Source organism: Miniopterus natalensis, chromosome 5, assembly GCF_054644295.1.
Source record: "Miniopterus natalensis isolate mMinNat1 chromosome 5, mMinNat1.hap1, whole genome shotgun sequence".
Classification (NCBI taxonomy): Eukaryota; Metazoa; Chordata; class Mammalia; order Chiroptera; family Miniopteridae; genus Miniopterus; species Miniopterus natalensis.
In genome coordinates, this window is record NC_142085.1 from 57,755,988 (window position 1) to 57,783,803 (window position 27,816).

At 40.5% G+C, this 27,816-nt stretch overlaps 1 protein-coding gene across 2 annotated transcripts in view; it reads right to left on the reverse strand.

Annotated features, from left to right (window-relative positions):
• The window catches only part of METTL24 (methyltransferase like 24), a 74,161-nt gene that overhangs the window by 10,993 nt on the left and 35,352 nt on the right, over positions 1-27,816 (reverse strand). For both annotated transcript variants that reach the window (XM_087817161.1, XM_087817162.1), the window contains 2 exons: positions 26,601-26,740; positions 21,148-21,376 (listed from right to left, as the gene is read on the reverse strand). In XM_087817161.1, coding sequence (XP_087673287.1) covers positions 21,148-21,376; positions 26,601-26,740 — 369 coding nt within the window. The remainder of the gene's footprint in view (positions 1-21,147; positions 21,377-26,600; positions 26,741-27,816) is intronic.

Below are 27,816 nucleotides of genomic sequence, written 5' to 3' on the forward strand. Positions count from 1 at the left end.
TTAATAAGTATTTTTTAATTTTATTTTTTACTTACAGTTTACATTCAATATTATTTTGTATTAGTTTCAGGTGTACAGCACAGTGGTTGGACTCAGAGACACAGAGAACAGACTGGGGGTTGCCAGAGGGCAGGGCTGGGGGGCTGGGATTCGGGAACTCCTTGTTGAGCTCCTCGCACATGCGCGGCCCACCTGCTGCCATATCGAGGTCGAAAGGCAGCCTTCAGGCAGGACACGCGCATTTCAGCAGCTGTAGCTTGTTTTATCATTGGAACTAGTGTCCTCTCCCCTTTATTCCATGTACTTTTTCTGGAACAATAACTCTGTCATTTATATTCATTTCATAGCTTCCCTATGATCAAAAGACATAATCTGGGGCTGGGACATTTTCCTTTCACTTCATGTTTTATCAAGTTTCATACAAATTAATATGAATACATTATAAGAAGAAAACCACCAACTGCATCTGTGGAGGCTAAAATAACTTCGAGTCCCTTGTTCCTGCCAAAAAGGGGTTCCCTCCCACTAACTGTCCCCCAACACACACCAAAAATGGATTATGGATTATGGATTCCCTTCAATTCCAGATTCAGGTCCAGTTGGAAGGGATCAGGACTACAGCCAGCACCATATCACATGTTAAAGTGTCAAAAAGAAAAATCATTTAAGACCTAACATACTGTGAAACGAACATCTGACCCAGGCTTCTCCATTCCCTAGAAGAGGATCAGTTTGGGGTGATGTTTGTTTCTGTTTATAAAAATATGACATGGAATTGTTAAAAACTGGGAAAGTACAAGAAAAGATATACAGAAGAAAAAAATAAATGTCCAAAATCCCAGTCCCAAGAGGAAATGACTATTAACATTTTGGTTGTATTTCTTTCAGCATTTTATCTACTTTTAAAAATAATTAAGATCAATTAGTACTGTGTAATCTTGAAATCTGTTCCTAGTGGGGGTTTTCTTGTTGTTATTTCACTTTAAAAGGCCATCTGCTTAACATTCGTGTACAGCTCCCTTACTTTTCAGGCAAAGATAATTTCAACATCTTGACTTGAGCATTCTAGAGACTGTCTGCAAACAGCCCTAGATTCTCTTAGGCGTCGTTCAGTATAGGCTGCCCTGGGACTTTTTAACCCCACAGTAGTGAGGAGGCGCCCACTCAGTTTACCCTACATACAGCTACATAACAAGATGAGCGCTGACCGTCCTGAAAAATATCACCTTGCATTCTATTTTCATGCTAATACGAACTGAGCAAAAAGTTTGTATTTTTTCATGTTTCACAAGATCTACACCAGGCAATCTCTGAATTGCACAAGCAGGAGTGATTGCAAATCGGGGGGGGGGGGGGGGGGGGGGGGGAGGAAAGAAGGAAGGAAGGGAGGGAGGGGAGGGGAGGGGGGAGGGGAGGGGAGGGGAGGGGAGGGGAGGGGGGGAGGGGAGGGGGGAGGGGAGGGGGGAGGGGAGGGGGGAGGGGAGGGGGAGGGGAGGGGGAGGGAGGGGGAGGGAGGGGGAGGGGAGGGGACGGGGAGGGGGAGGGGAGGGGACGGGGAGGGGACGGGGAGGGGAGGGGAGGGGAGGGGAGGGGAGGGGAGGGGAGGGGAGGGGAGGGGGAGGGGAGGGGGAGGGAGGGAGGAGAGGAGGGGAGGGAGGGAGGAGAGGAGGGGAGGGAGGGAGGAGAGGAGGGGAGGGAGGGAGGAGAGGAGGGGAGGGAGGGAGGAGAGGAGGGGAGGGAGGGAGGAGAGGAGGGGAGGGAGGGAGGAGAGGAGGGGAGGGAGGGAGGAGAGGAGGGAGGGAGGAGAGGAGGGAGGGAGGGAGGAGAGGAGGGAGGGAGGGAGGGAGGGGAAGGAAGAAAGCAAGCACATATGGAAGAGCAGAGGAGTCATTTAAACATTTATCAGGATAAAAGTGTGTAAGAGCCTCGTTCGTGTGCAAGGAGCAGGCCGAGGAGGGGGTGGAGGGCAGGCGAGGCAGCCTCCCTGACTGCGGCTCACCCACAGCGGGCTTCTGGCCGCGGTGTCGCCTCTCACCTGCCCTGACACCGTCCCTTTCCTCAGCCCCACAAGAATAATCGGGTGGCTGCCCGTCGTTAGAGGGAAAAGATACCGTTACTACTTTGTTTGATACGAATGGACATGCGGGAGATTTGACGGGTGACTATCTCTGAGGATCATTCAAATCCATGGGCTTCTAACTGAATCCGAGCGATCAATACATATAATGGGTTTTTTAAGTCTGTGCGTTGGCGCAGCTGTCACAGAGAGAGTGGAGGTCATCGGGAAAGGTTTGTGGGTTGTCAGCCAGGGACTTCATCGTCCTGCTTGATTTCGGTGGTGGCTGTTGTTACAATTTTTAAATTGAGATCCCCAGGATTCTGTCTTCGTTCTTTAAAAGAATCGCTGATGCCTGGGAGGCTTGAGCCACGAGGCAATTCCCTTTTATTGGGGCTGGGGTTTTCCAGATGGCATCTTTTTCGGTAGAAACCAAGGGTGGGATGCGGTGTCCCGACACGCACGCCACGTGGAGCTTGGCAGTCAGTCTGCTGTGATCCGGCGCTGCGGACACCTTCCCTTAAATGGAGGCTCTAGGTTTCCGAGAGTGGGTGGTTTCAGGCAGGCATTTGTCAGGCACAAAGGGAAGCTCTGAGTTATGTTAAAGAGAATGAGAATCGTTACCTCACAGCCTACCTGTTTCTTCCCTGGTAATGTAATCACTCTGAGCCCCCTGGAGAGCCAAACCTCTTACAAAACATTATTGTAGCAAGTTGAAGTTCCTTCAGTTACTAATGATCCTCATACTGGAGTTTTCCACAAATGTCTAAACGGAGGAAAATGCATCCTAACCTTTGCATTTCTCACAAGGGAGGGAAAAGCAGCAGCCTCTTGGTTCTTCTGAAGTGAGTCTCCAGATTGGTTTGAGTTCCTTAGTATGGGAAGTTTAACTAATGAATTCATGTTGAAAACCGTTTCTAATATCCTTAGTTAAGAGCATACATTTTCAATTTGTTGTTTCCATAAAACTGAATGTGGTAAACTAGATGATTTCAACTGTGAGCATCCTGATCTATGCTAGAAATTATCATCCGGACACACATTTGAACTTTGAAAAAACAGTGTACAGGGAAGGATCAATAAGAGAGTCCATAGTCCATGCAAAACATTTATATAGTCTATATTTTTAAAGACAATTCTCAGTTATCTATTGGGTAATTTCCAAACCCACATTGAAAAGCAGTTATAAGTGCACAGTTCATAGCTAAATATCAAATACTTATCTTGAGTTATCTGCAATTTGGATTATCTAGATCCCTGGAGGAATATAATAAATTGTTCATAGTGCAAAAAACAGCTTTCATTGTTTTCAGGGAATGTAACATATTTCTGTTTTCTTCACAAACAAAAACCCAGTTCAAACTTGTTTATAGCAAGCCCCAGAGGAACTTTAAATGTTTTAGTAATAAATATTTCCTTTTAAAATGAATTATTAAATAGAGCTTTAAAATGTGTTGTACTGCAGCTTTAATTTTATTGCACTGGGATTTGACTTTTTTTCAAAAATAAATGTATTTTATTAAAAAGTTGGTTGTAAAAATGCAACTAAGAAAGAAATGTATGAAACAAAAAGTAGAAGTCCCTTATTCCTGCCCACATTTTAGATTTTGGTAGCGCTTCACCAACACTGGCTCTTAATCATGCTTGTTAAGGCTGCTCGCCCAATATTTCTAATGAACTGTGTCTACTCTCAAGAGATCTTAGTCTTGAATTGCCTACCTTCCACAATGTTTCTGGAATTATCTATCTAATTTCAAACCTAGTCAGTGAAGCCCCGTGTTTCAGGGCTTCTGTTGGCCCCCTGCAGTTACGAAATGAAATCCAAACTCCTTTACAGAGCTCACCAGGCCCCTAACAGCCTGGGCTGAACCTCCCTTTTTTGCCTCATGTCCTTGCTTTCTCCACAAATCACCTTCCGTGCTAGCCAAATTTTTTACCTTTTTTGGAATTCGTGATTCTCTTTCTCACCTCTACAACCTTGCTACTGTTTCCCCCCCCTTCTAGCTCTAATAAACTCCCATTCAACTTTTGAGAACCAGCTGAAATAGCATCTCTTCTGTGCCACCTCCCTGACCACCCAAGAAAAAAAGAGCCACTGCTCTTCTGTGTCTCTTATGGTTGCACTTAGTACATTACAATATAATTTTGTACAAATGTTTCTCTCCCCCATAGGCCGTAATGTCTTCAAGGGCAAGGGCCCACATCGCTGTTTCTTTGTCATTGGTTGAGTTCTTGATTTATAGGAGGCCCTCAAAAGAGTTACTGAACACCTAAAGAATGTTCAATAGCATCCAGCAAAAGTAAACAACCAACAATAAAAATCCAGTCTCTCTTCTTCATCTATAGCATGGAATATGATATATTTGAGAGTAGTTAGTACATAAAAGCATTAACAACCTATGGCTGACATGTAGAGGAAAGCACGCCATGAAACTGTGGGTAGGGCTTCCCCAGCGTCATCACAATCACAAAGGGCAAACCCCACCCAGATGTTTCCCCTCCCCGCCTTCCTTCTGCCCTCTTCTTCCAGGTCCTGTGACTTCACACCCACAGCATTCACTCTCAGATGCCCTCCGGCTGGCCAAAGCTCTTTATTATAGAACATACACCAAGCTACACACAAAATGTTCTCCTTTTCCACCCCAGCCAACTTCCATTCCCTCAGCCAATATCGCACAACACCTGCTCGAGAAACAAATAAGATTACACGACTTAAGTAGGCGATGCTCAGGCAAGAATAAGCTCAATCTTTCAGAGAGAAAAATCTTTTTAAAAGATTAGCTAATTAACTCAAATGACTCTAACCAGCAGAATATACTGAAGAGATACTTCTACTGGAAGGCCATCCAGAAGTGCCTTGGACTTTCTGGGTCAGTAGAGACCACCAGCCCCGAGATGGAAGAGTTGGTGTCAGCGAGCAGCCCCCCTCCGCACCCTCATTTTCTGAAAGGTTGCCCACATCTGGCAAGTCTGCAGGAATTTCCCATTGCACCCTCATTAGAGGGTCAGTGCTCAGAAGATCACAATCTCTGAGCATACACTTTTGACCTAGTGGAAAGAAATCATTAAAAAACAAATAGAATTAGCACAAGGAGAGCAAGGAGAAAAAGGCTGAGAGAAGAGATGTGTCAATATTGGGGGAACCACACGGAAAATACAGTGCCTAAATAGATGGCACTCACACAAAAAGCCAAATGAAAGAATCAGAAATGCGGCCATCCCAACATTTTTTTTTCTATTTAAAATGCTTTTCCTCCTCCAGAAGATGTGTCCTATATTTTGTGAAAAATTACAAAAGATTGAGTGAGTCAGAAACCCCAGAGCACTTTTCTTCCTGAAATTATGAAAGCCTAGCTCCCCCAATGTTTCTAATGAACTGTGTCTACCCTCTGACTGGCTCAAAATGTTTCTGCTCTCCCTTCGCTTCTGGTGATCTTCATTTCTATCCCCAATTTGATCTTATTTCCAGGACAGCCATTCCTCTTACAGCCACACACGTTGAGATCAAAGGATGGAGAAGCTGTTACATGCAAGACTAATGCTACAGAGAGAAGAGTTGGAAAGGGCTGAAACTTCATTATATAAAAAAAAAATTTTTCCAAAGGATAAAAACCATTTTCAGAGGAAGCCAAAATCAAAAATAGTAGCAACTGTAAACTTCATTTTAGGAGCCTGAGGGATGTTATAGCCCTCCATGTGGTTGCCTGGGGAACAGGATTCATTTGTCCTTTGCCATCCAATAATTTCTTGGAAATTGCCACTCTGTATTACATCTATGATTGTTAAATTCTCTAAATGAAAAAGTCCCTTCACAATTCTCTGTAAATAGAAAAGCCCCTCAAAAAGTGCAGTTTAAGTTATAGTTTGGGGGATCTTTGTCAGGAAAACGGTACAGAAAACTAAAGTTCCTTTAATATCTCTTGTTTTCTACTTGAACAGCAGATGTTCTTCTCCTTATCTTATACTTCAGTTTGATTACTAACCATGGAGTCTTCTTATAAATAGGAGAATCTGTCTTGATTAAACACACTTAACTTAGGACGTCAAAGAATATAAATGGGAATATTCGAGTCTGAACTAAGCCATGCAAAATTATTCTGATTTTCCCCTAAGCGTGAATAAAAGAATATCCTTGATAACTGATATGTAAGAAGCCAAAAGAATGATTTTTGGTTTTTTGTACATGATACATTTTCTTCAACTCTTGCCTGATGTAGGCCCAACCATGAGGGTGAAAAGCTTGGGTAGCTGTCCTGGGGAGGCTTACTGAAAGTGCCATCGATGTATTAACACATGTTTGTTGTATATAAAAGCAACACTGCTGGCCAAACCCCTATCCTTTCTACTTCCTGTAATTCTATCAGGCCCAAGTAATTATTTCACTGAATGTGCTGAGTCTTTCGTTTCTGATTCCCTTGTGTTGTTAAATGAATAAAGGGCATTCGGAGAGCTGACTCTCCAGCGGGTAGAATATTCCTTCTGCTTATGTTCCTTGCTAATGCTTTTGGCTTCTCTACTCATCACTTTTCACAAGGAAGCTACATGAAGCTAAACTTTATCTCTTCTTAGAAACAGCTTGTGTTAAAATCTAGATCAGGGAAAGAAACTGAGACCCATAGTGAAAGGGGGGGGTAATATGTGATTTGGTGAGTTCTATTTTGTATGAAGTTTTAAGATCCTGGATGTCTTGTGCCTGAGACAGAGATGTTGTAATTCAAACACTTATCCTCTAGTAGAACCATCTATGAAATGATAGCTATCAGCTGAGTAGTAAAATCTCAATTAACCAGAATTTAATCACAGGAGTAATGTTCCTACTTGTCATAAAGCACTGTCTTGGGCACTTTGGGGCTTAAAAATATGTCCCAATAATTTTTTCTGCAGGTCAATTTTAAGGGAGTTGAATGATAACAGAACAGATTCACATAAGTAATCTTATTTTTTAAAAATAAAAAAATTTCCAGGGAATTCATAAGATAAGTGCATACCCAATTCTATTTTCTACAACTGATTACTGCACCAAGAGAGCAAAGTTCAGGATGACTTTACAGGATTGTCAGATATCTCACTTTCCTCACTCCGTTTATCAATGAGGGCCTATTAATGACTATTTTAGGCTCCTGTGGAACACGGCACAGAAGTGTTTGAACACTGAAGTGCTGAGTGAGGTTAGTGATGAAAGCAACACTAATCAACACAATCTTATCAATTTTAGGGTTTAAATTAGTAATGTGCATTTCTTGTTTTATTTGAGGCTATTCAATTCTGCTATAGAAAATGAGAAATCAAATGGGATGGGTGAAACTTGTAAGATGTGTTAGGTATCCATAAGTAACTTATGAGACAATAGGCATAAATAAAATAAGTAGCACATACATGTGCTGAACACAGACAAGGACAGAAATGCTGAACAAACACAAAATTGTCACTGCGCATTAAGTATACATGAGGTATACAAATCACTCAATATTTACAAGGTCTGAAATTGGCCACCCATTAGTTACACGCATTCTGGCCCCACAGACACTCTGCCAGATAAAATCCAGAGCTGCTCATAGACTAACTGGTGAGCTTACAGACATATTTGTCCCTGTGTCTCTCCAGTGGAGACTCCTTGCTCCAAATTTCAACTCTGTTCCTCTTAAACACACCATAGGCAGGTAAGGCTGATGGGGGAGGAGGGGGGAGGAAGAAAGGAAAGGGGAAGGAGGAAGGGGAGGAGGGGAAATGGGGGTGGAGACTGACCGGCCTCAGGCAGTGTGGTCCTCTGCCTCACTTGTACCCAGTGCTAAGTACATAAACCTACTCCATCTCTTTCTCTTTACTTCTCACTGTGTGTTTTAAATGGATTCAATAAGCCATGTAATTCGAACATCTTAATTTGGGAATAGCTTGTCTGGAAGTATAAATTTGGAGGCTGCATTGCATCAAGGTAATTTCCCATATGACAAAACTCATCAGTGCTTCTTAGGCCTTCATACTATCTGCTAATTGTCTGCCACCAAGGGCCAAGAGAAGAAAAATAAATGAAAGGTAGAAAGCAATTATTAATGAGGAAACCTGAAGTAGTCAATCCTGCTTAGTCCTACAGGTTGGTTACAGCTGATCTTTGTTGTGATTTTATATTACATACATATAAGTAGTCGTGTTTTCTCCTGGTAAAATTATCCCTAAGTCGAATCATTAAATTATAGATATTGGCATTTCATAATGTTCCGCAAAGAGTATAGTGGTCTTATAAGGAAGGCTATAATCTCAAGATGCTCAGCCAGCAGGACAAGTTTTACTACCGTCGTTTTAGAAAGGTGCTTACCAACGGTGTAAAACTAACTCATTTCACTGCACTTGTATTTATTTAATACACATTTCACATGGGCCAGGCACTATGGGAAAGATGACTGAATTACAAGATTTCTACCAATGCCATGAAGCAGGTAGACTATTTGAAATGCGCACCAATTATATTATGATTGTTACCAATTATATTAAGATTGATCCCAAGGACACTGAAGAGGTGTCTGGACATCAGGTTCACACTGCTGCTGTTCTAAACACTTCCAAAATCCAATCCAGAATGCTGACTCTCTAACATTTTCTGGAGTAAATGGTTGACCTATTGGAAATTTCCCACTATCACTAAGAAAGCAGAAGCGCAATAAAATATACCAAATAGTCCATACCATAGTACTCCTTTGCAAGTACTTGAATACTGGCCTAAAACAATTCAAATCAACCCAACCCAAAAACTAATAAACAGCTTTCATATGGGGAGCAACTGGCCAGGCACTGTGCTAGGTTCCTTACAGACCTTTTTGTCTTTAATCCTAATGGTCTTGCAAGAAGGTATTAACATCTCTATTTTATAGAAAAATAAAACATGGCTCATAGGGCTTCATTCACCTGTGCTAATCACACAAGTAACGGGAGGTAAAGCCTGTATTAGGGTCTTCTTGGCTGAGAGCCAGTGACCCTTCCACTGGGCAACGCAGCCCAATTTTGCCACCTACCTCAAAGACAGCATTCTGAAAATGTCATCATCATTGTTTTCCTGTGCCAATAACATGATCAGAGCAACTGTGAGAAACCCTCAGGACTCATTTCAGACGGATAACTGATCTCTCCAGCTCATCAGGATAACAATGCCATGGCAAACAGCAAAACCAACAAAAATTTCTAAGGAAAGAGCTGTGCCAAATATTTTTGGGGGCCAGCCTCTTTCTTTGCCTCAATTACTAGCAAAATAAAACACTGGACAGAATAATAACTATGTCTTTCATTGGTTTGGGGATCGGGTAAACAGATTCCTTTTCTAAAACCAGGGACAAGAAGTTTAAGTCTCCAAATAAAATGCTCAGGCATTTTAAACATCTGAAATTTCCTTTAAAATCTCAAGGATGAAATTTCAATTTAAAATATCTATAAATAGCAGGGAATTGAGCAAAATGTTATTGATTTGAGCCAAATGAGAAAGAGGCCCTTTTTCTATTTTTATAGAACAAAGTTCTTTAGGGAATAGGGGCAGCATTCTAAGAATAGAGAGAACATTTTCTCCACGAATACCCACCACTCCCTAACATCACTGCTCTCTCATCTTACATCCTCAGGCGGCGTTCTCTTTACTCCCCCAAAGAAAAGACAGAGATGTATCTGGTGGAAGTATCTGAACATCTCTGAATATTAGATGACATGCAGAACGAGGAAAAGAACATTACTAGGAAAATGTTTTCCATAATCTCACCAGAGACCAATAGAGGCAAACAAGGAAAGCTAGTAATCTACAGTGGTACCTCGGTTTTCTAATTTAATCCGTTCTGGAAGGCAGTTCAAGTTCTGAAACATTCAAAAACCGAGGGATCCACGGCCAACAGCTGGGCCTCAGGACCTTGCCCTCTGCGGAAGCCGCAGGGCATGTTCGGCTTCTGAGGCCTGTTCGAAAACCGAAGCATTTCCTGCCGGGCTTAGGGTGTTCGTAACCACCAAGGGTCTGAATGGCTCACTCACCCACCCACCGAACACTTACGGAGTCCTCACTATGGACTAGCCATCAGGAATACAAAAATCAATGGCATATTAGGTTGAATTTTTCTAGTAAACACTACCATAGCACATGGTACTTCTCTGTAGCACTTATTACAGGACCACATTTCTATCTTTTAAGCGGCATGGAAATCTTAAGAGGCTTGTTTATGGGAATGTAAAATGGTACAGCCACTATGAAAAACTGTATGGCAGTTTCTCAAAAAAAAAAAAAAGTAGCTACCAGAGGGCCCAGCAATTTCATTTCTGGATCTGTATCCAAAAGAACTAAAAGCAGAGTTTGGAAAGCTATTTGCACCCATTCTCATAGCATCATCACTCACAATAGGCAAGAAATGGAAGCAACCCAATTGTTCACTGACAGATGATGGGATAAACAAAATGTGGTAATTACATACAAGGGAATATTATTCAGCCTTAAAAAGGAGGGAAATCCTATCACATGCTACAACACAGGTGAACTTTGAGGACATAATGCTAAGTGAAATAATCCAGTCACAAAAAGACAAACACTATATGATTCCACTTATATTAGGCACCTATAGTAGGCGAATTCACTAAAACAGAAACTAGAATGGTGGTTGTCAAGGGCTGAGGGAAGAAAGGAATTAGTATTTGATGCACACAGAGTTTCAGTTTTGCAAAATGCAAATGTTCTAGAGATTAGATGCACAACAATGTGAATATATGTAGCATTACTTAACTATGCACTTAAAAATGGTTAAGAAGGTAAGTTTTACGTTGTGTATTTTACCACAATTAAAATTGTTTTTAATTAAAAAGAGATTGTATCTTTATGATTTAAGCACAGGTCCTTGCATATAGAATATGCTTAATAAATATTTATTCAATGAATGAATGGATGGACGGATGGACGGACCAGAAGTACTGATGGGAATGTAAACATATGTGCAACATATAAACCAATAATTACTATGCCACGTGAACATAGAGAAATCGGCTCTGTGGATACAAAGAAGTAAAGCGTTTTTGTTATAGTTGATTTTGACATAATATTTATCATATAGAGTTATTTTATTTTATCTACCAATACCACAAAAAAATTTAATATAGATTTAATTCTTTCTAGTTGAATAATTCTTATTTTTTCCTCTTGTTTCTTTTCACTACAGTATAATCTGTCTTCTGACCAAGATGATATTGACACAGAGAAAAATCCATTTTCTGGCACCTTTGCTCTTCCCAGCACCTCTCTTAATTCTAAAGGGTAATGTGAAATAAAGCTTCACTCAACACTGCAGAGGATGGAAGCAGGTGATAAGTCGCTTGCCCGTAGGTTATTAATCAGCTGTCCTCTGGGGCGCAGCATTAGGAAGCTGCATCTGTAATAAACAGCAGGCGAAGAGAACACTCTCCATTTTCCGACTCTGAAGCGCAGGCATGTGCTATAAAACTAAATTGACATCTGTTAGTAGGCTTGTCACATGGATTTTTTTTTCCTGCAGAATCTGGAATAAATTAAATCTTAAAATAAAACTTGGAACAGAGAGGCTGCTTTACATAATTCCTTCTAATGGTGTGCTGTGAACCCATGGCACTGATTTTCAAGAGAAGATCTTATAAGAAATGTTGCAGTATCATTTTAATTGCAAAACTGTTGAACACCAAGCCATGCTAGGAAATCTGTGTTTTTAAAATGGTCCTCATATTTTTCACTAAAATGTGGCAAATGTAATGTTCCTTTCCTGATATTTTTACTGGCTGAAAAATAAATCAGGTTTTACCTCCAGATGAGAATGTGATGCCTTTTCCCAAGCCCCTGGGGTCTGCTTCATGGGTGTTTTGTTATGCCTGGGCACCTCGGGGAGCTGGCAGGGCTGAGCCCCGGGGCAGAAGTGGACAGCCAGGGTGGGACCTCACAGGATCTGCTCAGGAATACACGCCCCCAAAGGGTTCGCTAACATGACAGCGAGTTCTGGGGGCTTTTACTGTCGAAAGGCATTAAGCATCTTTAACACACATAAGGGAACTTGCTGAGCTACGTGACCCAGCGAATCCAAGCTGCAGGACACCAAGCATAACATTCCTCCGTCGACCACAGTCTCCTCTAGGAAAGGAAGCCACACAGAGGAAAACCTTTATGGGCACCTGAGGCTGAGCGCCCCTCTGCTCCCTCGGGATTCACTTGGCTCTTAGTCCCCAAATTTTGTCAAAACGGCAAGATTCTCAGCCAAATACGCCCACCTCTGGTTCACAGCAAAGAACAAAACCAAATGCCAGCTCCCTGGAGACTAATTTCCTCCATATGTGAAATCTTCCTCTTTTGTAATAATACCAGCCCCCTTTGAAAATCTCAAAGAAGCTATTTTTGCCATAATGTTTTTTTAATATATAAAATCACAATTCTGGTCTCATCAAAACTTCACTTCTCTCACTGACATGAGTTTACTTGCTGCACAATCTTCTCAAATGGCAGGTGTTACACACCACACATCATACAACAGGGGAAACTGAGGCAGAGAGGACGCAGCGACTTGGTAAGGAGACAGGGAGGGAGGCTGCAGAAAGCCACAGTCAGGCTCCGGACCACCTTCTTGTTTAAAGGGTTTTGTGTACAGCAGGGGATGAAGGTCTGTAAATGGGAAGCTCAGCCCCTAAAGTGCCGTCTACACACTGAGGGTCATCACAGGGTGACCTGCACATCACCTGGGCCAGAGTGGGGTGCAGTGGGTTAAAATGTGGATTCCTGGGCTCCATGCCACACCAGCTAAATCAGCATCTCTGAGGTTGGTCCTGGGTTTGTCAATTTCAATCAAGTTCCCTAGGTGATCAGATTCTGTGCTTGGGGCCTGACATTGTTATTTTTGGTTTGTTTTCCAGTGTTCTGAATCCCAACAGTAAAATAAGAGAACCACTTGGTTGCACGGGGTGGAGTGGGTCTCTGAATTCCAGAGCACCATTCACACAAAACACCAGTCACGGCTTCTGCCCAAGGAAACCAAGGGGAGAACACAAGCCACCGCTCCCCCCGGTGTGCCTAGTGCCCTCCTCAGATGCACTTTACAGTCTATCCTATCTACACGCTAGCCAAGCACTGAGGGGTGTGAAAGTCATCCAGAAGAGCCCAGGCATTTTGTTTCACAGCGAATCTCACCATCAGGGAAAAAGGATAAAAAGCCAAAAGGATAAAAAGCCAAAACTCACTTCCTAAATGTTGAGAGAGGAGCTCCTGACTCACTTTCTCAAGATGGCTTGTCCTTAGGGGCCACTGCAGGCTGATGGGGACCAGAAGATATCTCTGCATTTCAAATTGCGATTCAGGGCCGTGAATGACTCATTACTCCTAAATTGCCACTGGCTTATTTCGCAGAAACACAGCACCATCGTGATTAAACAGCAATTCTGCAAGATGAAGCTGCCTTCAAATACACAGAAAGATACCTCTCTTTGAAAAAGGAATGTAAACAAATCGAAATAGAAGACTGCACTGGGGCCGAAAAGAGTCACCAGGGCTTCTTCCTTTACCACAGCAAATCCTGTTTCCCTGGAGTTTTCCACCCAAATGTTCTTCTGCAACATCACTGACTAAGGCCTCTGGATGCTCAAGCTGCTGCTAATTAATTCTGAAATAGGCTGTATAAAAGATAAAGTAGTCGGGCTTTGATACCTGCACATTTTATTTAGAGGGTTCTGATGAGAAAGTCAGGTTGGCAAGTATCTTATATATTTCCTGAGTCTTTCACCACCCAGTTGGGATGGGATTCCACACAGTAAAGGGTCTCTGGCCTCGCGCTGCACAAAGCCGAGTTAGGAACACACATCTGAGAGCAGGGGTTCAGTTAACCCCTTAGTCGCCTAGGACTCAGGCATGTCTGGGCCTTGAATTGGGTGACAGACAACCAGAGGACATTTTTGTCCCAGGAAAATAGCACCTCTAGTATAAAAATCTGGTGCAGTGGGCTGGCACGGGAACGGATATGGCAAATGATCTGGAGCACAACACAGCACCGGCGCCTCGCACCACCCTTGCAGGGACTCGGGCTGAGGAGGAAGGACACCTTAGAGCACAAAGTGGCCCAGTGCTGGGCCTCTGGGGGAATATCACCCAGCTTCAAGTCCCAGCACTGCAATTACTATTAAGTATCCTCTGCTCCTGTGTGTCTCAGGCCCTAGTACCAATCTCGCTACTCAGTGGATGGTCCTCCAAAGAGCAGCATCAACACTACCTGGGACCTCAGTAGAAATGCAGAATCTGGGGCCCCACCCCAGACCTCCTGAATCAACCTCTGCTCTTTTTTTTTTTTTTAAATATATCTTTATTGATTTCAGAGAGGAAGGGAGAGGGAGAGAGAGAGAGAAACATCAATGATGAGAGAGTCATTGATCGAGCCCGAAATCCAGGCATGTGCCCTGGCCGGGAATCGAACCCTGATCGCCTGGATCCCAGGTCGACGCTCAACCTCTGAGTCACGCCCGGCCGGGCGACCTCTGCTCTTTAATTAGATCTCCAGAAGGTTCGCATACATATTAAATAAGAGCAGTCTTAGTATAGAATATGATTTGGGACAATATACATGTAGTTTTATTTGCATTTCTCATACTGTAAGAATATTTTTTCATATGAGCCATTTGTATTTTTTTTTCTGTGAACTCTTTTCTCCATTTTATCCAATTTTCTATTAAGCTTCTAATCTTTTCCTTATTGATTTGTTGAAGCTCTTTATATACCAGTGAAATTAGCTCTCTTACAAAGTGAATTACAGATATTTTCCCAGATTGTTATTTGTCTTTTAATTGTGCTTTTGGTATTCTTACCATGCAGAAATTTTATATTTATATATAATCAAATTAATCATCCCTTCTTTTATGGCTTTCTTACTTCAGGATTACTTTTAAATTCCCCATAGTTTTTTCTAGTAGTTTTACAGTATCAGCTTTTTAAAATATTTATTATTTGACTGGTTTGAATTTTTTTCAGTAGAAGGCATCAAACAAGGATCAAAATTAATTTTTTAACAAATTCCTACCCAGTTGTCCACATAACTTTTACTGAACTATCCATCTTTTCCCACTGATTTGAGATAACACCTTCATCATATAGCAAATCTGCATGTATTTGGATCTATTCTGGATTTTTATTCTGTCCATTAATCTATTTATCTATTTATGCAAATGTACCATTTTCTTTAATTATTACAGATTTATAAGAAATTTTAATATCTCATAGGTCTAGAACTTCCTTAATTACTCTTCTTTGCCAGAATTAGATTGGCTATTTTTGCTTGTTAATTCAATGTGAACTCTAGAATCAGCTTATGCAGTTCTACCAAAAAAAAAAGAAAAAAAACCTACTGGCAATTTTATTGGGTTATGTTAAATGAATAGAGTAAGATAAGAAAGATTAAATCAATATGATGTTGATCCCTTCTATCCAAAAACATGCTATGTTTTTTAATACGTTCATGTCTTCTTTAAAATTCTCGAGTAGTTAATATTTTCTTATTGTAGAGTTTCCATGTCTTAAGTTTATTTTTATCTCTTTTTGTTTCTTTTGTAAATGGTGTCTTCTCTTCCTTTACATATTCTAACTGGTTACTCATAAAAGTAAGGTTTTAAATTTTTGTATACTACATTCAGAAAACTCATGAAATGTTCTTATTGCTTGATAGTCTTTATTAGAATCTCTTGAGTTTTCCACTATGCAATCATATTATCTGCCAATGAGTGCTCCCATAATAAAAAATAATACAAATGCTTATAATAATAAAAATTTTATCTCCTTCCTAAATTTTACATCTAAAATTTCTTTCTCTTTCCTAATCTTTTTAGCTGTTATCTTAAGAGCTGTGTTAAATAACAATAATAATTACACACTCTGTGGTACCATTTATATAATATTCTTGAAATGACAAAATTATAGAAATGGAAAACAGATTAGTGACTGACTACCTGGGGCTAGGAAAAGAGGTGGGGGAGGAAAGTAGGCATGGCTGTAAAAGGACAACAGGATCCTTATGGTGCTAAAAGTGTTCTGTATCTGAACTGTATCATTACCAATATCCTGGTTGTGATATCATACAGATACCCTGGTTTGCTATTGGGGGAAGCTGGGTTAAATGTACATGGAATCTCTGTATTATTTCTTACAACTACCTGTGAATCTATATCACAGAATAAGTTTATTTATTTAGAAAATAACTCTAATCCAGTTTTTTAAAATGATAATGACAGACACCCTTACTTTCCCCTGACTTGAATAAGGATATTTCCATTATTTTTACATTAATCATGATTCCAGCTCTTGGGTTGAGATATACTAAAGTAAAAAGCAATTAATCCAAATATATCAGCAACCATGATTTTTTAAAATGGATTAAACTTACATAAAAAGGTGACATATTACAGAAATACCCATCCATTCCTTTCCATTGTTTTTCTTATTTGCAGAGACAATAGTTGAACACAACTATATATATCAAAGAGAGGGAAAATGTAGTAAATACTAACAATTGATGAATCTTAGTAAGAAATATATTAGAGTTCGTTGTATTATTCTTATTCTTACAACTTGAAATTTTTAGAAAAGACAATATGAAAAAAGTAAGGTAAAATCAAAACTCCCAAAAATAACCATGTGGGGTCCATGTTCAATGATCAGTTAACTTGCTATAATCCTTGTTGTATTTAGGAGGAATACAAAAATACTGATAATTTTACATGTTGTTTTAAAATTTTGAAATTATATACATTTAAATTTTAAAGGTAACCATGAAGAATTAAACAAAGAAGCTTTGGCAAGAAGGAAAAAAAAGTACAGAAAACCAAAAAAGCCCAATTTAAAAGAGTAAAAATTAGTCCAAATATGCCAGTAATCCTAATTACTATGAATTAAGTGAATTGAACACACCAATTTAAAGACAAAGATTATCAGATTGAATTTAAAAACACAATCTGGGCATATACCAAATGTCATTCTTATACGCTACATAAACTGAAACTATATCTAAAAAATGAAAATAAAAGAATCTAGAATGGCATTTTATAAAAATACTTATCCAAAAAGATCTGAAATGGCAGAACTAATAGCAGATTAGTTCTTAAATAGAATTTAAGGCAGATTTCTAGGAATTAAAAGTGACATCATATGTATACATGGTTGAATTTCTTCTGGAAAGGGACTGTCACTTTCCACTTCCAGCAGCAAAGCATGAGAGTTATTCCAAACAAGCACTCCAATGTAGCGCAGCATCAATATCTTGTTTATATTTGCCAATTTGATAAGCAAAAAGAAAAAGGAATCTTTCTGTAGTTGAATTTCAAAGCCCATATTCTCTCTCATATAGCAACGACCATAAAACAGAACTGATGTTTTGTGATCAGTGGGGAGCCCCTCAGCCCAGGGAAACAGACACTTCTCCTCCTATAAGGATCCGCAGGGACACTCAGCTGCTGGGGCCCCGTCCAGGGAGGAGAGGGGGGACCCACCCCCTCCTTCCTCAGCACTGAGCAGGGAGGAAGTCCAGATCCACCGGATCGTCCCCTTCGGGTTGCATCTGCTCTGTATTAAGTCTCAGCAGCTTATTTCATTTTTATACAGCACCGTATTTACTTTCTACACAATGGGAGCAAAACTGTTCAGTATCCAGAGACAGCAAACAATAATAGTTCCCAACAACCACGTCTGAAGGACCAATTGCCCTGCCACGTCACACAAAGCTTTCGTTAAACACTCTTGACTGGAATTAGGTGCATTTAGCAATTTCCAGAAAAATCTCCAATGTATTTTCCCTGGAAATAGAGCAAGAAAATGTTTTCTATGAAATTTAGTAAAAATTTCCTGAAACTGTTAATAAAAATTCTTTGAACTTACAAATGACTAATTCATGCCAGGCACTGCTGGAGCCTTTCACATTGTGCTTTCTGACCTAATTCTCAGAAACAACCCATTTAGGTAGCATCATTGTTCCAATTTTACTGACAATCAAACTGAGCACCGGAGAGTCATTTAAGACTTGTCCAGTGCTAAAAACCGACAAGAGGACCCATACCTCAAACCTAGATTAATGAATTTGCAGCGGTAAGCTCTAACGCAGTCCTGTTATATCATCAGCATGGCTGAGACTGAAAAATATAATTTATCACTAACCTGCCTGGATCATTTAGCATACTCTGTGTAATCAAGACCTTAGGAAAAAAGCCTAGATTATGATTAATATGTGCAGAAATTTCAGATTCAATATCACTAGTCATATTGTGGAACAATTCTAATGCGTAGTTACAACAACAAGCAGTTGGGTAAAGACAGTTAATCATTTCAGATAATGCTGGATTCAGGTGAAATTATTCCCTGGCAGACTGGGCTTCTGGTTCCTGAGCTTTTGCTGATGCAGCTGCTCTCACTTGATGCTTTAAAAAGATTTTTTTGATTTATAGTTTGAAGTTAAAATTACCAAAGAGTTTTAAAAGCACTAAGAAAGCCATATGCATCTTCTGTCACCATCTCAAAATACTGCCTTTCCTTTTGCCGACATTTCTGCCTGAGTGGCTGGAATCAAGGTCTGACAAAAAGAAGAAAAATAACAGCTAAACATGGAAAACATCACCGAACTATAGGAGATGTTTTAAAGTCATGAAGTGAAAAACACCACCACTAAAACCTCTTTGGTTTCTATAGTCACTTTCAGAAAAAATAAGAGAAGAAGGCAAGGCGAAAAGCACTGCCATGTTTTACTGTGCGGTGGTTTTCTTTTGTTTTGTTTTTTCTGTCTGCGTCCCCTGCCAGAGCCGCATCCTATCTACCAGCGTCTGTGCACATGCAGAAAAATGAAAACAGACCTCTCCTGCTGCAGGCCAGGAATGAGGTTTCCCTTTATCTGGTATCACATCACTCCTAGAAGCACGCTCCTAAAGGAAGCCATCACTCACTGCTGGGTTTAGTTTTGTTTTGTTTGAAAGCATTCCCCCAAAAATCATCTCTAGAAAAGAATATCAGTCTCTTTTAAATCCTTCAACAGGGATTTTATTTTTAAGCAGCAAAAACATATCTGGCAATTCTAAGCCAGGTCACTTTCATTATTACTGGGGATTTTTTGTGTGTGTGTGGTAAAATACACATAAAAATAACCATTTTAACTATTTTTAAGTGACATTATTCATGTTTTTAACAAAAAAAGTAGCCTTAGGAATACAAGAAATTTTAAGAACATTTCTCCTTTCTAGGTATGTACCTGCTCCTGCTGCTTCAGGAGAGTGTGTAAAGGCTTCATGCCTCACCCCCAGCACAGAGGTTTGCCCACCTCAGCTCCCGTGGAGTTACACAAGCACAAATCTGGTGCAAGCCTGGTTTTCTAAAAGCACATTGTCCATAGGCAGTGTGGCTTAGAAAAATTACATCCACAGATCACTTTCCAAAGTCTTATTTTATCTTCACATTTATCAAATCTTTTAAAAATAGTATTGAAAAAAGCAAAATCACTTTGAGTTTTACCTCTCTTCTCTCCTCCGTCTTTTCTTAAAGAGTGGGGGTGGATAGGGCCAGGATGCAAAGAGCATTAAGGAGGAGCAGGAAAATGCCTAAATGAACGCAAAGATCCGTAGTGAGAGCTCTGAATAATCTAGAGTTTACATATCGAGAATCAGGCCTGTAATTTTCAAGCTGTAAAAAACAGGTCTATGGCGGTAACAAGCAGCAAAAACAAAATAAAGTCCTAAAGAAATGCTCTCACTTCTTTGGGTTCTACTCACAGATTTTACCCCCAAAATCCTATATAATTTTCATTAAGGCTCCCAACTATTAAATGCTAGTTACTCTCAGTGGCAAAGCAAAATACAAGTCAATAGTTAATTACATGTTAAAAGAACAGCAAATTCTTTGAAGTTGTTCTTGAAGAAGCTCCTGTTGTTGAATTAAAGGGAGTTTGTGTGCTGGGTTTTTTTGTGTGTTTTTTAAGAAAAAAGGAAAAGAGGAGGAGAAGAGGCAGGAGGGGAAAAAACAATGCAGACAACAAGCCCTTTTATTAAAGATCAAGCAGCAAACTCGAGTTTAAAATTGCACTCCATGAACACTGTTTCTCAGAAATCCCCATTCTGGCATGTTCTAAATTACATGTCATCTCTGGCTGGGAATAATAGGGCAAGATAGACCAGGCCCAGGAAGGCTGGTGATCAAACATAAGCCAACTGCACTGAATTTCTCTAGTGTCTGCCTACAAAATGCAATGAGCTCAGCTCTACACCAAAATTTGCTTGTAAGGACACAGTTCAAAGTTTGAGTTTCTTTTCTGCTATCCATTCACAATAAAATATTGGTAGAGATTTGACATCCTTTGAACATAAGCATCTCAGTTGCAACACACATAATGTCCATTCAATTTTACACAGTACATTTTAATCAAAGCTACACATATTTTCTGACCTTTAAGAGCCTGGAGACTCAAAATAGTTGTTACAACAGTGAGAAATATGATACACAAGCAATCTGTTATCAAACATAAACCTGACTCTGATTACTTTTTGTATTTGAGGCTGACATAAATAGTTTCTTCTGTCTGGAAATTTTAAATCAACTGCCCATCGGAAATGGCACTCTGGAGCCTATGCCAGAAGTAGGTTTGCTAGTCTCTCTGTCCCGTCTTAGCCAAAACCTTACTTAGCGCTACTCAACAGCAACTAAAATTTTCAAATCAATTTAAAGATCTCTATCCTTGTCAAAACCTTATGTTACAGAGCGGACTCTATAAATAATGATGAGTGATGTGTAAGGTTAAAACTGGACCATTTAGCTACAAAATAGTCACAGGAATGTAAAGTACAGCATAGGGAATATAGTCAATAATATTGTAATAACTATGTATGGTGCTAGATGGGTACTGGAAATATTGGGGATCACTCTGTGAAGAATATAATGGTCTGACCACTATGCTTTACACCTGAAACTAATACAAGATAATATTGATTGTACACTGTAACTGAAAAATAAAATTTTAAAAACCTGGACCTTCAACTATCCAATTCTTGGTTTGCATTTTTAAAAATCACAGTTTATGAGTTTGTTCACTTTATTTAATTAAGAAATCAAATGAAAAAAATCTCACCTTGTGATGCCCAAATTCATTCAAAATGGTTCCCAATTTTCTGGTGTTGCTATGTGGTTTTTGGGCAGCAACAGCCGGATGGGGGTCCCGCCAGTCGATGGACAAGCGGTGATACCAGAGGCGCTGACTCTCCAGAATGTGAGCTGACTTAACACTGGGATCAAAACGATGCACTTCACATCCATTGTTGGCCATGCTAACCTCAAAGTGGGTATCATCACTCCCCAGCCTGCAGGGAAAGAAGAGAGTGGAAATCAACACACAAAAAACATATGATGAAGCAAAAAGTGTTGGCTTGAGAAAATGACAGTTCCAAGGCCAATTTTCTTAGTTATATCAAGCCTTCTCCTATTTTAACAGGTGGCTAACTGTGCACATTCAATAATCCTTCTTTCACAAAGAGCACTATCGCTAAAAGCTTCTGTCTGGATGAAAGAAAGTAGGGAAATTACCTGCTAAAAAGACACAGACAGACCAGAGAATCACATGTTCAAACATGTAGAAGCATATCAAATGTGTTTTTTTAAAAGATGTAAACCATAGTAGCAATGAAACAAAGACTATCCAGCTGTCTTAAGAGATTTTTCCAGTAATATGTCAAAAATATAAGCCCCAGGATCAGCTCCCTTAAGGAGAAGTACATTCTATTAATGAGGAAATTTGTCTCCATTCTAATGGCCACAGTGCTGGGCATACAGCTTGATTTAAAGACAGCAGCTGTCTTCTTAGAAATAGAGTGTGCTTTAGAATAGCGCTATAAACAACAGACAAATGTATGTGGTCCCACCGGATTCAGTGTTCAAGAAGCAGAAGAGGTACCTCACCTAAAATTCACTTCAACAGGGGAAAGAAATCAGATTTAACTACCCAGTAGGTGGCACATTGTGTGCAAAATTCATATTCTTACAAATTCTTAATTTACTCAAAAATATTCCTTATTTAGTGATATATAAGGAATATAAATGAAAAACATGAAATTAACCGAGAGAAGGGTATATTTTAAAATGGTGACTATGGTTTCTCTGACCAAAATACTATAATTAGATGTGATTTAAGATTTCAAAATCCCAGAGTTTCTATAATACATTGGCCAAACTTGAACCCAGGGCAGAAATACTTCATTCTCTTAGACTCTACTATTTCAGAATATTTCATAATTTAGAAATATGCTAGCTCACTGGATAACAATTATTTACCTGGTTCTAGTTAACTGTAAGTTTTCAGTAGAGAGTTTCTCCACTTAGACATTCTTTTTTGTTTTTTGTTTATTTGTTTGTTTGTTTAAAATATTACAGATGTCCCTTTTTCTCCCCAATGACCCCTTCTACCCTGTCTCACCCCCCTCCCCAGTCCCTCTCCTCACCATTGTCCGTGTCCTTGGGTTGTGCATATATGTATATAAATTCTTTGGTTACTCTCTCCCCCTCCACCCACCTGCCCTCCTCCATCCCTCTGACATTCGTCAGTCTGATCTATGCTTCCATGTCACTGAACCTATTCTGTTCATCAGTTTATTAAGTTCTTTAGATTCCACATAAGAGCGAGATCATGTGATGTGTCTTTCTCTGCCTGGCTTATTTCACTTAGCATAATATTCTCCAGGCCCATCCATACTGTCCACTTGCACATTCTTAATACTCTTATTTGCCTTGTCCTCTCCCTTCTCTCCCACTACACTGCTCTTTTCTTCACTAGCTCCATGGCATGTCAACCCTCTGATGTCCCTCAGTTATAATTCTCTCCATCCTTTTGGCCTAGAAAAAGATTCAGAACTCCTCTCACCAACCTCCCATTCCTTTTACCCAAGAGGTCTTGTTTCCTATTTTTAGCCTCCTATTGAACCTGCACAGTTCAGAACACCGTAATCTCCACTAAGTTTTCCATGATCTAATCTGGTGTAGCAGAACCACTACCTAAAAGTAGAAGGGATGGACATGGCACTGTTTCAGGTCCTTGGTTATTCTTTTAAAAAATATTCCTGAGAGTACTAAGGTGAGTGCCCTTTATGTTCCCTGGGAATCAAAAATTCAGGTTATAAATACATAAAAAGATGCTCAAGATCATTAGCCAAGAGAGAGAAACAAATCCAAACCTCAATGAGATACCATTTCACATCCACTAGTGGCTATAAGGTGGCTATCTTTTTGAAGGCCATAATCAAAAAGACCAATAATAAGTGTAGGCAATGATGTGGAGAAATTGCAACCCTCATACATTGCTTGTGGGAATTTAAAATGGTATATATATCCAAGAGAAATGGAAACAAATGTCCACACAAAAACTTACACATGAATTTTCATAGCAACATATCCATAACAGCCAAAAAGTGGAAACATCCCAAATGTCCATCAACTGATGAGTGACAAATAAAATGCAGTATATCCATACAATGGGCTATCATTTGGAAATCAAAAGGAATGAAGTACTGATACGTTACAACATTACTTGAAAACATATGTGAAATGAAAAAGCCAGTCACGAAAGGCCACATATGCTATGCTTCCATTTATATGAAATGTCCAGAATACGTAAAACTACAGAGACAGAAAGTAGGTTAGTGGTTGCCTAGGACTATGAGGCGAAAGGGAGGGGGAGTGTTGGAAAGAAATTAGCAGTGGTTGCTACTGGGGTACAAGGCTTCTTTTGGGGGGAGTGGTAATAAAAATGCTGTAAAAATGTGACCAAAAACCATTGAATTGTACACTTTAAATGAGAGAATTGTGTGGTATGTGGATTATATCTCAACAAAGTTGTTAAAAAAAAAACACCTTAGCCCGGCCGGGCGTGGCTCAGTGGTTGAGCGTCGACCTGGGATCCAGGCGATCGGGGTTCGATTCCCGGTCAGGGCACATGCCCGGGTTGCGGGCTTGATCAATGACTCTCTCATCATTGATGCTTCTATCTCTCTCTCTCCCTCTCCTTTCCTTTCTCTGAAATCAATAAAGATATATTTTAAAAAAAACAAAACAAATAAAAAACACCTTAAAAATAAAATACAATCAGAGCAGCTACAGGGAAAGTCTTTAACCGGCACCACTGAGCGCAGGAGGGTTGAAAGAAGTGTGAGCATGTACTGCCTGGATGGAGGGGCCATATGACCCACCGGCCACCTGCCCTCCCCACCTATCTCACAACCTTCCCAACACTCCCAACACTGGAACCCATGCACCCCAGGGCCGTGGCAGCAGCAGCACCATGCCACTGCTGTGCCCTGTCACCTCTATCTTAACTGAGGACGATGGATACAGCCGCAGCTGAGGGTAGCCTTCCTGGGGTGAGGGAAGAAGGGATCTGAGGACATGAGGATCAGAGGACAAGGGCTGACTGCCCTGCCTTTTGGTCTATTTCCTACCTTTCCTCCACCCCCAAGAACTGGAGCAGGTTTCACCTCCACTTTCTCTCTGAAGTTTCTTTACTAGGAGCCAAAGCTTTTTATTTCAGGAACACCGCTCTGCCCTGGGTCTCTTTCTTCCTTCAGCATCAATTGGGATGCTGTCAGCTGCTATTTACCTGCTCCCCAAGCAAGCAATTCACCTGAGGAAGGGAGGATGCTTGTCTGGACCTTCAGTCTTGAGTAACAGTGTGATCAGCATATACATCTACAATCCAAAGCATCCTTTTTTAGGGCATAAGAAATAGTTTCTTTAGTTCCCAGTTTTCAATTAAGCATCTCCAGGTTTTGAATCAAATGTTGGCCTTCATAATCTATTCGTTTCTATTTCCAGTGGAATTCATCTGCTCTGATCTGCTCTTTACAAAGTCGATTTTGAATAGTGAAGATTTAAATGAAAATAAGAAACCACCTTTTTGCATGTAATAATCTGATATCTTCCAGCAGAACTATCTTATCTAAAGGCTGAAGTATAAGGAAAGCAAAAGTGAATTTTTAAAATTTCTCTAAAAACAGCTTTCCCAGTTTCATTTTACTCAGTTATATGCTTTAAATGAAATTATTCCAGGGTGTAAAATATTAAGCAAAATATAAAGGCAGTTTGGAGCAAGAAAATAAGACCAGGCTGAGATCTCCAATTTGCATGTGGCACTGCAATTATTTTTATGACCTACTTTCATACATTTTTAATGTGATAGCAAATAAACTCTCCTGTCACAACTTCCCATTCTTCCTACAATCTTGAAGCAGAGCTGGTGGGCTCCTGGCAAAAGAGCTCTGTTCTAGTCAACTGGCTGAGCAATTTATTTCCTAATCCTTGAGCCTCCAAGTTTAAATCACAGCAGAGCCAGCTTCCCTCCTTAGTCTCCTTACCTCCAGCAATCAATCATTTATATAGCAAATATATAGTGAGTGCTTACTGCTTATCAAGCTTCACTGATATATACCATTACTCTTCATTTAACCCATAGAAGAATGCTTCTATTAATAATCCCAAAACTCTTATTTGAAACATTTGTGTGTGTTTTTAAAAATCCACAATGACTATAACTAAGAATTCTTGTTTGATAAAGTTTGGCAAGCGATGGCCATTCTCCAGACATCAGCACCTTTGGGTAGGCCTCCACCTCACCCAAATGTCCCTAACACTCACCATTTAGGATGCTGGTGGGCAGCTGTCACTCATGGGCCTGAATGTAAATCGTAGAGGTGATGAAACCTATTGGTGAGGAATAAGCATGTAACACTTGTTGGGGTCCCCAGTGCTTTCATAAAGGACCTCAGGGATCTTGCCTGAAACCTAACTACATGGCTTCCACAAAGAGTCTATGGAACAGGGTGTTCCAAACAAAAGTAACTCTCTCCTGCCTTTTTGAGACATATGTCATTTGTAAGATCAGAACTGTTTAATGAGCAGTGGTGCATTTGGTGAAATAGTTTCATTACTTTATATTCACCCTTTTACAAAAAGCTCTCTAAATCCATTTGTACATTTAGGTCATTTTCAGCCTGAATAACTGAAAATCAATATTTCCCACAGTTTTGACAAAATCTCAAGGTTTCATAAGAGGTTCCTTTTCTTTCTTTCTTTTTTTAATGTAAAAGCATACCCAGATTTACCATTGGCACAAAACATAAAAAATTCAATCATGGCCATTTGCCTTGGGTCACTCACCACACCGTGTATAGAATTTCTAATATCCTCACGGTTCTTCCTTTTTCCTAGGTACACTCTTAATATTTTTCTCTCTCTTTATAATAAGGATGCTCCGATTCTACCTGGAAATCACTGACTTCACCAAGAGGATCATCATTATGCTGAAAACGGAGGTTGCCAACTTATTTATTCTACCTGCAGAATGAGAGAGAAAGTGGCCTTGGCCACTTTGGATGATCAGCACGTACCCACAGTTCCATCACAGACAGACGAGTCTGAACAACGGCAGGAGGCAGAGGATAGCACCTGCTCTACACCGCACCCATTCCTAACTCTGTGTTGCTGAAAAGACCTTGGCCACCTGCAGAAGCGTTTCTGTTTTCTGCTGCTGTAAAACGCACTCACCCTAAAGAGTAGAGACGGCACTGCTTGTTGCGGATTTGATGAGCTAAGCCAAACTTGTCATCAAGACAAACCGACCAGGGCTTCTTTGCAGGGCTGGAGTCCGTAGCCAGGCTGTCTGTGCTCACATGATCACATGCAATCTGCAGGGATTGGAAATCAGTGTGAATAATTTAAAGCACTGGGTGATAAATGGCAGGTAGGCACTTACTGCTTCCTTGGCCCCTGAAAACCATAGCAGGAGAGTTATGCCCTCCACTGCTAACTACACCCTTCCCCAGGGAGACACAGCCTGCTGCTCAATGTTCAGAGCAATTCCAAGTACCAGATTATAAAGAACCTCATGGAGACTAGAGGCAGGTGTGAAGGGACATTAAGAGCGGCTGTAGCCATATGCACAGAGCACACAGGGGAGAACAAGTCAGGAGCAAAGATGCAGGGAGGAGGGGTCAGGAAAGGTTCCACAGAAGGTGTGTTAGTCTTGGGGTATGAAGAGAAGCTGAGACCATGAAGAACATTCCAGACACGGAGGGCAGTGCCTTGGAAACAGAGGCCTGTTACCCACGGAGTTCCTACTGGAAGTCGTGATTGCCCAGCTGGTGTGGCTCAGCGGTTGAGCATCGACATATGATCCAGGAGATAAAGGTTCAAGTTCCGGTCAGGGCACATGCCCGGGTTGCAGGTGTAGGAGGCAGCCGATCAGTGACTCTCATTATTGATGTCTCTCTCTCTCTCTCCTTTCCTCTCTCTGAAATCAATAAAAACATATTTTTTTTTAAAAAAGTCATGAGATACGATCACAGGCATGGGTCTTAGAAGGATTCAAGATTATTGATTCCTTATCTCAGGCAGATAAAATGGGGCCACCACAGGCCAGATAGGTAGCACGTGTTACCCAAGGTTAACAGCTGCTCAGGGGTCATGTAAAATTAATCCATAGTCCCTGCTAAGAGGACAGCGTGCTTTGTAATCTCTTGTTCTAATGAGCTTCTGCCTGGGGTAGAAGCACAAAGGCCCCAGCAGGAAGGAGGCTCTCCCTGAACTAACCAAAGAGCTTCCCTTAACTCATGCACCATTAGACAGGAAAACCAAAGGGAACAAGCACCTAAATCAAGTGGAAGCGAGTCGCCAATTTCAAATGCGCATGAAGTAAATATCTCTGTAAGGAGTTTCTGACTTGTGTTTGAGTCTGACATAGAGCTCAGGGCAGAGGCTGCTG